This window comes from Babylonia areolata, chromosome 15 (genome assembly GCF_041734735.1).
Source record: "Babylonia areolata isolate BAREFJ2019XMU chromosome 15, ASM4173473v1, whole genome shotgun sequence".
Classification (NCBI taxonomy): domain Eukaryota; kingdom Metazoa; phylum Mollusca; class Gastropoda; order Neogastropoda; family Buccinidae; genus Babylonia; species Babylonia areolata.
Window position 1 is genome coordinate 18430496 of NC_134890.1, and position 15026 is coordinate 18445521.

At 43.9% G+C, this 15026-nt stretch overlaps 1 protein-coding gene across 1 annotated transcript in view; it reads left to right on the top strand.

Moving 5' to 3' along the window:
• LOC143290202 (uncharacterized) overlaps positions 1-12581 on the top strand; it is a 22244-nt gene extending 9663 nt beyond the window's left edge. Inside the window, exons 2-4 of the mRNA XM_076599522.1 lie at positions 4795-4940; positions 9723-9970; positions 11621-12581. Of these exons, the coding sequence (XP_076455637.1) occupies positions 4795-4940; positions 9723-9970; positions 11621-11700 (474 nt within the window). The 3' untranslated portion in view covers positions 11701-12581. The remainder of the gene's footprint in view (positions 1-4794; positions 4941-9722; positions 9971-11620) is intronic.
• The last annotated feature ends 2445 nt before the right edge of the window (positions 12582-15026 follow it).

Here is a 15026-nt window from a genome sequence, read left to right on the forward strand (position 1 = left end):
TTGATGATCACTGAGGTATCCAATTATGTTGTTGACCGTGGTAGGAGGCCATAGATTAGAGAACAGCATCAATGCCTGTGGTGATTTGTCATGACACAGCGCTTCATTGAGTTGGGGACACTTTAGAAACAGCTACATCACAGCTACACCAGTCACACCGAGTGACCATAATGCTGACGAAAGTGAGTAAAAGGGGGCGGGGGGTGGTCCTCTGGTTATCTTGCATGGACAGAGGCTGTTTGTCTCACTCACTTTTGAACATGTCTTAAGGTGGATGTGGAATATAGCAAAATATATATCTATATATTGGAAGTGAATGTTTTGAACTTTTTGAGAATCCTCTCCAACCTCTCCACTCCTTCCTTTCAAAACCGCTAACTGAAATGAAGAAGAAGAAAAGAAACATCTGGACGTGTCTCTTACAGTACTCATTGTTTGGTCAATACTGATGACAATGACAATTCCGGGCCGATTTCAAAGCTACCTTTCTCTCTCTTTCACACACACACACACACACACACACACACACACACACACACACACACACACAACAAAACCAAACCCGGTATTAAGAAGTTTTTGAAGCCAAATTCCCGGGGCATTCAAAAACGGGAACTTCGGTCCATGCATATATATATATATATGTGTGTGTGTGTGTGTGTGTGTTGTGTGTAAAGCGCTTTGATTTGTCTCTGCAGAAGATTCAGCGCTATATAAATACCATTATTATTATTATTGTTGTTGTTAATATATATATATATATATATATATATATATATTATACGCATGCATGATCATACATGTATATTCAGCAACATCATTTTCGTTAATGGGTAAAGCACAGAATATAATTATATTCAAATTAGGCGCACACACAAAAAATGAGAGAAATAGAAGAACAGCTTAAGACAGATAAGTCAGTCAAGATCACTAAAAATAAAATACAAGATCAGCACTCTATGTTGTAAATGTATTCATAAATCTCCCCTTTCCTATCTCTGTGGCTGCCTTCACCTACACACCCCATCTCGCTCTCTACGATCGGCTTCGGACCTACTCTGTTCACGCATACCCAGATTCAAACACTCCACTGCCGGCCGCTGTTCTTTCTCCGTCCATGGAACTTGCTTGTGGAATGAACTTCCTCTTTCGCCCCATCAGGTCCCCCGCACTCAGCTCTTTCAAGTCTGGCCTTAAAACCCATCTCTTTCCAAGATAGCCTCTTTCCCCTGCCTCTTCTTTGTCTTCAGTTTCTCAAGTTTTAGAGTTATGCATGCGTGTGAATGACTGGTTTGAAAGCGCTTTGATTTGTCTCTGCATAAGAGTCAGCGCCATGTAAATACTAATCATTATTACATCGATGGCCTGCGCTGAAGTAGCTCCAAAGGGAATGTATCTGAGGTGACACCAGTGGGGTCTTTACCAAGCCAAGCGCTCCCTCGGAAAGCCACTGGCTGAGGCCAGACAGAAGTGTTCAGCAGGGGATTATGCTTTCACACATGTCACGTTTTCACATTCAGCTATCTCCTAATTCCTGCCAGAGAGAGGGGGGGGGGGGGGGGAATTTACTTACTGTGGGGGATGTTCGGGCGGGCAGATTTGCACCTCATCCATTAGCTTTCACAGGCCATCGACGTTGGTGGTCTTCTGCTTGTGGCCCCGTCTATTATGTTAGATTTCACTGTCGTTATCTGTTTGTTTTTTCTGTGTGTGTGGTTTTTTTTAAAAATTATTTTTCAACTGACGGGAAAAAGCTGCTTACTCCACTATCACACACACACACACACACACACACACACACACACACATACACGTATATGTATATATACATATACATATACGATTATGTATATATGTATGCATGTATGTATGTATGTATGTATGAGTGTGTATCTTTGTCATTTTAAGTATGCGTGACTTCACGTATGTCTTGATTTAGTTTATGTACGTACGCGTCCAATAGCGGAAGGAAAAATCCATCTTTGTACATTACATCAGAATGAATCTACAATAACATGGTGTAAAATTACTAACGAGATGATATCCTGTGACACTATGTTGAAATTGTTAACTCAAAGATGGCAAACACACACACACACGCGCGCATTTATATATATATATATATATATGCACTCTTATTACTCTTGATAGCAACCCCAGTGTTAAACACTTGGTGCCATGATACAGCATTACGACTGGCTGGACGATGCAGAGTATGTCAGAGTCGGTCATAATTTCAGGCCCCGGTGTCGTTTTCCATGAAGGAGATGACAAAGCGGCGTGTTAAAAGTACAGGATTCATTTTTAACCTCAACAAACAATAATAATAAGCGCTGGGTTCGGGGGTAAGGGGTAAGAATGAGGTGTTGGGTTTATGCATTCCTTATTACAGTGTTAATGTCCGCCATTTTTGGTCCTCGACAAGGGAGGTCAGCATGCACGCAAAGGAAGCAAGAGTTGTCTCGCACCGTGGAGCGATCATCGGGCTTGCTTCCCACCTTTCACCAGCTTGTTTTTTGTTGTTGTTTTTGGATTAAACGTTAAGCCAAAATGGCCTTTTGACGCACCTCTCTCTCTCTCTCTCTCTCTCTTTGGAAAGCGAAAACCTCAGGGCCTTGATTTATCTCTCATATTCTCTCTCTCTCTCTCTCTCTCTCTCTCTCTCTCTCTCTCTCGTGTGTGAGTGAGTGTGAGTGTGTGTGTGTGTGTGTGTGTGTGTGTGTGTTCTTCATCATGTATGTCCTTCTGCACGAAGATTTTGTTTTCCCTATGTCTCTTTCTCCCCTTTCCTTCAAATATATGTGTGCTGTTGTAACTGATATAGATTAGCAAGAACAGATTGGAAGAATAGGCCATGCCTTATATCTTAATCCTTGAATTAAAAAAAAAAACGTTTTGAGTTCTGAGTTCTGAGTCTCTCTCTGTCTCTCTGTCTCTGTCTGTCTGTCAATCTGTCTGTCAGTCTGTCTGTCTGTCTGTCTGTCTGTCTCTCTCTCCCTCTCTCTGTGAGCAAATAGAGGATGAACTTCATTTCCTGCTACACTGTGATGTCTACAGACCATTAAGAGAGAAATATATTTTAAACATTGGCAGTTTGGTAGAGATCGTCATGTAGAATTGGCACAATTATTAAAAACAAACAAACGAAGATGTGAACATAACTAGAGATGTTGCTATGTACATATTCTATATTCCATGCGTTCAAGAGAAGGGAGGAACTCGAAGCAGGATTTTAAGTTTGGACAAATGACCCTTATTTTCATTTCAACAAATGTGTTGTGTTTAAACTTATGGTATTATTTTATTTATGTACTCATTGTCTTTTCTTTTTGCGATCATGTGTGTGCATTTGCACCTCAAATGTTTACAGGCCGGAGGTCTAACATTAAATTCTTTGAGTCCTTGAGTCTCTGTGACATCTGAAGACTATATGATTACGTTGGGTATTCTTTCCCCTACGTACAAGCTGCAAGAGAGCGAAGCAGTTATGATGTACCAAATAATTAATTGATACGCTCCTCCAATAATTCCACGATTTCCATGGAATCAGTCCAGATATACAAACAACATTCTTATCTAAAACAAACCAAGAAATAGATCTTTTTAAAACTAGTCTGGCATACTGAGGGGGAACACTTTGGAACTGCTTGCCAAACTAATTATTTCGAAAACAAAACCAGTGTCATCTCCTTTAAATTAGCCTTCAAAATGTTCCTTTTCTAGAACTTGGACGAGAACTTTCGAGAACGTGAAGTGATGGCCCAGAGGTAACGCGTCCGCCTTAGAAGCGAGAGAATCTGAGCGCGCTGGTCCGAATCACGGCTCAGCTGCCGATATTTTCTCCCCCTCCACTAGACTTTGAGTGGTGGTCTGGACGCTAGTCATTCGGATGAGACGATAAACCGAGCAGCATGCACTTAGCGCACGTAAAAGAACCCACGGCAACAAAAGGGTTATTCCTGGCAAAATTCTGTAGAAAAATCCACTTCGATAGGAAAAACAAATAAAACTGCACGCAGGAAAAAAAATACCCCCCCTCCTCCCCCCAAAAAAATGTTGGCGCTGTAGTGTAGCGACGCGCTCTCCCTGGGGAGAGCAGCCCGAATTTCACACAAAGAAATCTGTTGTAACAAAAAGAGAAATACAAAACTTAGAATGAATCCCAAGGTAACGCGTTACACTAGCTCACTGGCGTATTTGTTTCTTCATCATTAACAGTATAGGTATATATCTATTTCTCGGATGGTATGTGCTTTTCTGTTCATCGGATTATGTGGGTAACGTCTGATGCTTTATTTATTTCCATGTGTTCCTGGTAACATAATCATTGATTTGTGTGTGTGTGTGTGTGTGTGTGTGTGTGTGTGTGTGTGTGTGTGCGTGCGTGCGTGCGTGTGTGTGTGTGTGATCGTGCTTATGGATTATTTATGTTTTTTTTCGATTGAGTGCTGAATTTGTGGTTTCTTGTGTAAATGTTTTTGCGGTTTTTTTCATGCCCCAGGGCTGGGTGGAAAAATGTATATTAATTGCTTATCTCATTTCCCTGGTAAAATAAAAAATATCTCTGTCTCTGTTTCTATCTCTGTCTCCCTCTGTCTCTCTCTCTCTCAGGTGAGTCCATATATCGTCTGAATCTGAATCTCTCTCTTTCTCCCCTGTAGTAGATGTGGTGTAGCATAAAAAAATACACGAATCTCTCTGCGCACGCTATGACACAACCTGCTCCTAGAACACTGAAACTTGTAGCTGTGCGTTGATGCCGTGTAGCTTGGTGGGTTTCTTCATGGTGTGCAGGGGTTGTGGCCGGGCGGGGTGTGTCTGTGGTTGGTGTGTGTGCTGACCAGCAGCAGCTGTGCCGTGTTCTACACCCACGGCCAGGACAACAACTACCCCAGGATCGGCAGGAGGGCCTTCTTCACCCGCGGAGACCAAGGCTCCAGGTAGTGTGTCAGTGGTGTTGGTCCTGGTGGTGGTGATGATAGTTGTTGTGGTGGTTGTGGTTATGGTGGTGGTGGTTGTTGTTGTCATGGTGGTGGTGGTGGTGGTTGTAGTGTGGTTGTGGTGGTGGTTATGGTGGTGGTTATGGTGTTGGTGTTGGTGGTTGTGGTGGTGGTTGTGGTGGTGGTGATTATTGTGGTGGTGGTGGTGGTTGTGGTGTGGTTGTGGTTGTGGTTATGGTGGTGGTGGTTGTGGTTGTGATGGTGGTGGTGGTTGCTGTTATGGTGGTGGTTTGGGTAGTGGTGATGGTGTGTTTAAGTCTCCGACAATCCTTTCTCGCCAATCGTCTGTGTGTGTGTGTGTGTTTGTGTGTGTGTATGTGTGTGTGTGTGTGTGTATGTAGGAATGTGTGTGTTTCAGTGTGATTGGCAGGAACACCTTCTTCAGTTGAGGCTCGTACCAGATAGAAGAGTGTATCAGAACTGATACGGTGAGAATGCCAAAGCTACCGCGCAGGTTCTGGAAGAAAAAAAACGACAACCCTTCATAGCACGGTAGAAAGACGTGTCCTCCACATCGAAAACTGACCACTTCAAACATCTTCAGAGCCAAGCCCAAACTGCGCTCCGCCGCACGCAGGAGGAATTGTTTAAGAAGAAGCCAGACAAAGTCCAGTACTACGTCGACAGTAAGAACTCCAAGATGTTCTTCAATTCCAACAAGGCAGTGTACGGACCTGGCACCACCCCACTCCTGGCAGCCAAAGGCTGAAAGAAGAAGAGCGTCATCACCGAGATGTGAATAGAAAAAAAAAAAAACAACCTCAGCATCTTCCTTAACAGACCATCCATTGTTAGCACAGGTGCCCTTGACCAGATCCGTCAGAGATTCACAATAGACAGCTTCGACCTCCCTTCCACCCTACAAGTGGTCAAGAAAGCTATCAAGGGCACAGCTCAGGAAAAGCTCCTTGGGTGGATGGTATCCCTGCGGATATATTCAAGCAGCATGACCAGAGGACCCTGAGCCTTCCATTGCATGTGAAAAGAAGAGGGTATGCTTCAGGGCATAACGGTTGTCTCCCGCTTCAAAAGCAAGGGCAGCAAATCAGACTGCGGCAATTACTGCGGCGTTTTTCTCCTATTACAGGAAAGATCTTGACACGCATTGTCCATCGCCTGATCTCTGCCATCTCAGCATGTAGCAGCACTGTTGATATGATTTTTGCAGTTCGACAGGAACACGATAAATGTAAAGAACAGAACTTAGACCCGTATGACGTCTTCGATGACTTGACCGAGGCATTCAACAATACTCGAGAAATTCGGATGCCCAAGAAAATTTGTGAAACTGATTTGTATGTTTTATGATAACATGACATGCTGTTATCCTCTAGCGAAGATGCGTCTGAAACATTCCTAATATCTATCGGCGTGAAACAGGGGTGTGTTCTTACCCCGGTTCTCTATACTACAAACTCTTGATCTTCTTCACTTGTGTCCTCAGCCGTGTTATAAGAGACGGCGTGTACTTGAGATACAGAAGAGACGGATACCTCTTCGACCTCCGCCACCTGACCGCCAAAGCACAGTGGTGATCATCCTGAAGGCCCTCTTTGTCGACTTCTGCACCCTGACGGCACACAAGGAGTCTGACCTTCACATGATGGTCACAAATTCGCTGAGGCAGTCCGCCTCTTAGATCTCACCATCAGTCTAGGAAAACAGAGGTTCTGATCCAGTCCGCCCCGCTGTCTGCGGTCTGTTGCCTCCCTATTTCCATTGATGGAACAGAACGTAATTGATTCCATATTCATAAGCGAGTCTACAAGAAACAAGACCGAGAAGCACATAAGTCATCATCGGACACGACATGTTACCAGAATGTGTGTGTGTGTGTGTGTGTGTGTGTGTGTGTGTGTGTGTGTGTGTGTGTGTGTGTGTGTGTGGTGTCGGATAAAGGGCACACTGATGTACTCGGTGACTGAAGTTTAGTTTCGTCAACAGGGAATTAAACGCATTGAACTCTTTAGAATATACGCTCTAATGCCCGATTTATTAGGACGAACAACAACCAAAAAAATAGTGAAGGAAAACGAAGAGCAGGTGATCAACTTTCCAGTCATTATGGAAATTACTTTTCAAAGCACCCTCACATCAGAACAAAAACCCGATATGGTTGACAAAAGAGGAAGCATGGGGTTGTTAACCCCTTCAAAAAAAAGGCACTTGGGAGCTAGTTGAATCATCGTTAATGGAGTGAGCCATGATTATGTCATGCTTGAGCTGATTCGAGTTTCATCTCCTGTGCTGTGGGTCAGATATATCGGCAAGGGCAGGGAACTCTTTCCTCTCCACGGGCCCGCGATCAAGCGACACCACCTTCTGACCCTTCCAATCTCTGCGGGAAAAGAATCCCTGTTCGTTGATACCCACTCCCCCACCTCCGCCCCTCCCACAATTCCCACCCCTCTACCCTCTCCTCATCACCCTGTCTCCGTCTCAGTCTGTCTCTCTCTGTCTCGCTGTCTCTGTCTATCTCTGTCTGTTCCAGACTCTTAAACTTACCCAAGGGCTTGGTCAGGCGTCATTATTGTGCCAATTCACAAAGGGGGTGATGCAGATAACACACATAATTACCATGGAGTTTCGCTCTTGACCATTTTGGGAAAGGTGTTTTCTCATATTTTAAATAAACGTTTATCTAGCTGGGCTGACGCCAACGAAAAGATTGATGAGGTACAGGGCGGTTTTCGTGCAGGCTATTCTACTGTTGATAACATTTATGTTTTGTATGCAGTTGTCCAGAAATATTTGTTGAAAAGGTCAGGAAATGTCTGTGCTTGTTTTGTAGATCTTTAGAAAGCTTTTGACAGTGTAAACAGAGCAACATGGTAGAAGACTCTACGTCAGGCAGGTATTGGTGGGAAAATGCTTCTCATTTTGACCAGTATCTACAAGTCTGTGCGTTCTTGTGTGCGATGCCCAGACAGTATCGAGTGTCCCATTGGGGTGAGGCAGGGATGTGTGCTTTCACCCATTTTCTTTTCTTTCTTAATTAATGAATTGACCCTTGAAATTGCAAGAAATGGTAAGCATGGTGTCCAGCTTTCGCCAGATGTTGTGGAGATTTTATCAATTTTGTTTGCAGATGATGTAGCCCTGACCTCTTACTCAGCTGCTGGATCACAAAACCAGATAAACATTTTGAATAGTTTCGCTGATAATTTTGACATGGAATTAAATTTAATCAAAACGAAAGTTATTGTTTTTCGCAAAGGAGGATTCCTGGCCGAGTGTGAGAAGTGGAAGTATGGTAATGACCCCATCGAGGTGGTAAATAGTTACAAATATTTTGGGCTGATATTCGCTACTAGACTTTCACTTGCTCAAGCTACCAGTGAGCTAGCAGCTAAAGCTAAGATTATGACGGCACGCATCTTAAGATATCTTTTCAGACTGGGTGATATGCCAGTCAATGTCTCTTTTAAGATTTTTGATTGTCAGATTTTGCCAATATTGATGTATGGTGCCGAAATATGGGGATTTCAATAGTATAGTTGTCTGGAAAAGGTACACTTATTTGCATGTAACCGGTTGTTACGTGTTAGCCAGCAAACTCCTAACAAGATGATCTATGGAGATTTGGGTAGATACCCTTTGTATATCACCTCAGCAGTGAGATTAAGTACTGGCTTCGCTTGATCACTATGTCACCAGAGCGACTCCCTCACAAGGCCTATTTAGTGTCACGTGCTATGAGCGAATCAGGCAAGAAATCTTGGAGTGTTTCACCTCAAGAACCTCTTATAGGATAACAGCCTCTTTGAGGCGTGGCAGCAGTAAGGCGTAGGTAACGCACCTGTCTTCGTGAGTACATTGAGAGAAAGATTGGTCAGTAGTTTCTTACGGGAATGGGAAGAAGGGATACAGACTAGCCAACGCTTTGAATTTTATGCCCAGTTCAAAAGAATATTCAAGGTTGACCCATATATTGACTGTAAACAGTTACGCTCTTACAAGATTGTATATGCTCAATTCAGATTTGGCTTTTCACCCATTAACTCTCATAGGTTTCGGTACCGAGCAGATTTATCCCCTCAGCAGATACTATGCCCAGTGTGTTAAGCTTGAAATCGAAGAAGAAAACTATGTTTTGTTTGTCTATTCAGCTCATGTAGCTTTACGCAACGAGTTCTTTCCGGTTGAGTCCGAGACTCATAATTTGCCTGGACTGATGGGAGCTGATGACGACGAGAACGTGTCAAAGCTTTCACGCTTTCTGTACAGAGTTTTTAAATTGGGGACAGAGCGTACACGCTGAAGTTGGCTTCCAATTTGCATCGCAGCATTCCATTCTGATACTCGTGTTGTTAGTGTGAATTGTCCTTTGCTACGCTTCATGACAATGTCTGTCTACTTGAAAATTTCTTCTTTTTTTTTTTTTAACGCTGAATGACTTATCCCCCAACTCCCCATTGAAATTAACCTCATGTGTTTCTTCAATAAAACATCGTCATCATCATCATCATCATCTGTCTCTCTGTCTCTGTCTCTCTCTCTCGTCACTACCCGAACCCTAAGCCTGCCTAGGAAGCAAGACCTTACGTCCACACCAAAGCAAATCACGCGTATGAGTTTTTTCGTTGTTTTTTTTGTTGTTGTTGTTTTTTCCCACAGTGTAAATTTACGTCACTAGTGTGCATCATATGTGAAGATGAAATGAATTGTCTCTATACAGTGGTGCGCAACGATCGTTGAGCAATCTGATCTCTGCCGACACAGGTACCCTCGCATTGGAAGATCCAGTCCTGGACCGGAAGCGAGTCACGCCATTAGCGGAAGTGAGAATGGCTTCCGGTCAGCCGGAGGAAGGTCAGAGTTTGGGCAACAAAAGAAACTGAATGATCTGCAGTTATCTGACCCTTCCGTTTCTGATGCTCTGACGTCAATGGAAGAACCGGAAGTGACGGATTCGGACGAGCCCTTTCGGCTACCGTTGGGGCTTCTTTTTTATGCTTTCGATAAGAACGGTTGGTTGATTTTATTTTTGATTAGTTAATCATTGATTGATCGATGGACTGGTAGATAGCATTTGTAATCGAAATGGCCAATGAAGAAAGCCTCGTGTTTAGCACTAAAAGAAAGGGAAGTAAAAAAAAAAAAAAAAAAAGTAAAGAGATAAAAAGAGAAAACATGTGCTCCACGCACGTGCATGCAACCGAGGCCACAAAACATTGTAATTGAAAGTAGTGTTCACTCAATGGCCACACAAAGGTGTATTGGGTAAGTAAAATCTGGCGCCCTCTCCGGATCAGAATATCTTGTTGGGTTTACTCTCCATATACGGCAGGTATTACTACTGGGTGACATGCTTACCACCAGCAGCTGCTACCAGGAAAGAACGTCTAACCTAGACATCAGATACACTGATTTCATTACCAACAAACAAGTATGATAAACAATCAAGCATGCAGCACATTGGAACTTATGAAGCTCCACAGGTGTGCCCACGCAACAAGATCCAAAGACCTTGCTTAAACAGTCCTCCAAGGACCTGTTAACGCAGGGGGAGGCAGAAAAAAAAGAGGAAAAGCGATGGACTGACTACATTGCAGTATGGACATGAAAACCATGTGCAGAGACCCAGACTTTGACACACAACCAACAGACTTGCAGTGCCCCATGACGCTGTTTCATACAGGTGACGAAGAAGAAGAAGAAGAAGAGGGAGAATGAGTGGCTACACTGAGAGCACCACACATTTTTTTTCCTGCCTGCAATTTTATTTCTTTTCCTGTCGAAGTGGATGTTTCTGCCTAATTTTGCCAAGTACAACCCTTTGTTGCCATGGATTCTTTTACGTGCACTAAGTGCATGCTGCACACGGGACCTCGATTAATCGTCTCATCCGAATGACTAGCGTCCAGACCACCACTCAAGGTCTGGCGGAGGGGGAGAAAATATCGGCGACCACGGGATTCGAACCAGTTTGCTCAGATTCTCTCGCTTTTTAGGCGGACACGTTACCTCCAGGCCGTCACCAACCACTGACTTAAAAGTAGATGGAAAGCTCATTGGCCAGGAAAGCTGAAGCCAACTGGACGCCATACTGACTCTCTTATCCGGCTGTCAGTCCGTTGAAAAGATCAACTGCTAACTGGTGGTAGTTTCTGAACTGTAACCGTGTATCTTCGATAAAATCGTGTTATGCATGCTCCCACGGCATGCCAAATGTTGTGTCTTGATTGATATCTGTCAATGGTTTATTTACCAAAGTTATTAAGGAAAACGGTTCAGTGACACATAGCGCAAACTTTCTATGGAAGCACACTGACACAGGAATGCCAGCTGAACTAACGCCGCGAGCAAATGAAAGCTTGCCGTGAAGTAGTTAACGCAGCCAGCTGAGCGCTTGGCTACATATATGAAGTTACCGCTTCGCGCTACACTGACACGAGTAGCAAAATGGCTGATTGAACACTACCGCTGGCTTCAGTTAGGTACTCAAAGAAGGCATGCGCTATCCACCTATACTTAGAACAGCGGTCACCAACCTGTTCTTTCTGAATTTCTTATTATAGTTCATTCAGTCTTCTCTTGTGTTTCGTTCATTCATGTTTTTGTTTTTCTTTTCTCAGTGATTTTTTTGTGTGTCTTCAATTATTTTCTTTTTCTACCAGGGGACAAAACACTGACGAGGGAGGAGTTTGTGCAAGGCATGATCACTGTGGAAATGGGGACGACGGAGCTCCGCCGATAGTTTCCCCTCCTGGAGGCCTCTCGCTTCACGGAGGTTGAAAACTTAGACAGGTGCACGGCCACTGCTACACAGGACAGGAAGACTTCACATGTCACCAAAGTGGTCTGGACTGTCTCACATTCACACACAAAGAGCACACTATCATCTGTTATCTGCAGGGTTTGAACCCACTACGCCACAGAGTTCAGATCCAAAAGGACAAGCCACGTTATTTGTATTCTGTTCCGCACTTCTTTTTTTCCCCAAAATTATTTTCTCTCCGGGCCTCTCTCTCTGTCCCTCTGTCTCTCTTGCCTCTGTCTGTCTGTATGTCTCTCTGTCTGTGTTTGTGTGTGCATGTCTGTTCTCTGCATGCGCAGTGTATGTGTGTGTGTGTGTGTGTGTGTGTGCGCGCGCGCGTGCGCGCGTATGTGTGAACGTTTGTGTGTGTGTGTGAAGTAGAAAGTCAGAGAAAGGTTTGTGCGTGCTCCTTGTCTATTGACACTATGCACACACACACACGCGCGCGCGCGCGCGCGCGCGACCGCACACGCAAACATACATATATGCACACACACACACACACACACACACACACACACACACACACACACACACGCGAACACCCATACCCACACCCCCCCCACACACACATGCACGCACGCACACGCACACGTATAGAGACACACGTGCACGTATGAGCGTGTGTAACTGTTATGTGTCTGCCTGGTTAAGTTCATGAATTCGTTTAGAACACAAAATCGGTTGACATTATTTTTCTTTCCTTTCATTTCATGGCTTAGTTGTATAGCCTGGATGCATTGTATAAGTTACCCATGCATGTCCCCATGAAATGTTGAAGACTCCCCGACATTGGACAATAAAATGAAAGCAGATCAGCGCGTGGCAATGTTTTACGTGCATTGTTGATTCATATTTAGTATTCATTATGAACGAGTGGTTGGATTGTGCTGCCAGAGCGCGCTCGTGTGTGTGTGTGTGTGTGTGTGTGTGTGTGCTTGGTGGATGTGCGTGTGTGGGGATGAACGATGTGAATGTAGGGAACGGGAGTGTGTGAATGGACGCGTGCGCGTGTGTGCGTGCGTTATTCTTGTTTGTCAGAGATCTCTGACTTAATGAGCTAGTACCTGTATGAAATAACAGCACACTGCCGCAGCGAGAGACAGACATCATGAGCCAAGGAAGCGGTACACAATGCCCACATTGGGAGAGCGACAGTAAGAACCAAGGAGATGGTGTGTGGTCAAAGTCCATCCTGAAGGATAGCGGCTGCACATTGATTAACAGTTGCTGCTCCTTATGTGTTCCCGATATTCATACATTATTTCCCAACAGTAACGACCAACTGTAAATCAAAACATCGCTATTACCAATTTAGATTTCTGTTATTTTCGCTTTCAACCATCAAGACCGAAACGAGAAGAAACCGAAAGGGGACTTGTGATCTCGACAGTGGGTGTTTTTTATGTTTAAAAGGTCATATCCATCAACTGCAATGTGTCAGCCGCAATGTATAAAAGATGTCCACGCTCATAAGTAAAGAGAATTATGTGTTAAAAAAACCAAAACATTCGTAACATGACACAACGTACGATCACAGAGTGTAATACCCCAAGACCATTTATTTATTGGTCATTCCCTTTTTTGGGAAAAAAAAAAAAATTGGAGGTGGGGAAAGAACTGTTGTGTTTCCAATAAAATTATCACCCTTCGCTGGTAATTTCTGGGAAGATGAGTCATTCACGCCATCACTAAAAGGTGAACTGCTACTTCCTCACCGTGGTGTTTTTAATGCAAGTAAGGACACACATATCCGAGTACTTAAAAAATCGGGGATGGTTGGGGGCGGGGGATGAGGGGGGTATAGGGGGTAAGGATCAACAGCAACATATTCACAGGTCAGATTTAATCTCTAACAGCCCAACACAGCAAATAATCACACGCTTACATGATGTGTATAAATCTATTTTCTTCCATGTCAACACGTTTATATGCATTTGACAAACAGTGACATACACTGGCAACGTACTGAAAGTTCAACACTATTGTACTGCATTGCATTGTCTTGTCTTGTACTTATTGTATTGCTGTTTTTTTAACAACATATTCCTCTGTGTGAAATTCGGGCTGCTGTCCAGGAGTCAGTTGCATTGCTTGCTTCCAACTTTTTGACAGTTACACGTGACTAAATGCCTACGTTGACCGAACTCCGCCATTGGTCAGTTCCATACTACACACAGTTAGTAGCGGGGTACGACCATACTAGGCTCTTCCGTCCGAGCAATGCAACTGGCCCCAGTACAGAACAGCGCCCAATACCACCTTTCATTATTACTTTTTTTTCTATATCATGCCTGCAAGTGTAGTTGTTTTTCCTGTCAAAACGGAGTTTTCTCCAGGGTGTTGAGTGACAAACCTTTTTGTTGCCGTGGGTTCTTTTATGCGTCAGATCAGAGGTTCTCCTCAGCTACTGGTAATCATGTAACGCAGCACTACCTGTCGCACGTGGGTAGTTAATCCAACAAGAAAACTCGATATGGAGAGGAACTGGCTCCGTCAGATTTGACCTGCCCAGACCACGCCACATCATGAAAGAAAAGGATTAAAGAGACCATACCGGATCGGTCGGGTTCACATCTTCTTCGTTCGTGGGCTGCAACTCACACGTTCACTCGTATGCACACGACTGGGCTTTTGCGTGTATGACCGTTTTTATCCCGCCATGTAGGCAGCTATACTCCGTTTTCGGGGGTGGTCGGGTTAACAACGACTACGCTCCACGTGGACTTTCACCAGGGCTGACTTGAAAAAATGTACTACTTGGGGGAAGGATACAGAAAGCTCATGGAAGGAACACCATTACATTCGCCACCTGGAACGTAAAGAATTCAATCAGGTTGGAAAACTAAATCAAAGAACTGACCCATGAAATAAAATACACCGAGTACATTATCGGACTATGTAAAGCTGTATGGAAAAAAAGAAACTACGAAGAAGCACGGGAAGAAGGGCATATCTTGTATTATAGTGGAGAAGAAGACCAACGTGTTTATAGACTGAGGATTTTGGTCAACAAGAACATAAAGAGCGCAGTACTTGAATACTGCCCGGTTTCCAAAAGGATAATGACCATCCGCTCACAACGAAACTGTACGACATCATGATAGTGCAACACATACGCCCCTACATCAAAATAAAATGGTGACCAGATGGAAGAATTCTATACCCAGCCCTAAACCGTCATTAGCAAGGTCTACAAAAACAGACATTCTAATCGTTCAGGGCGACTGCAATGACAGGGTCGGTATCGATGCTCAAAAAGACTG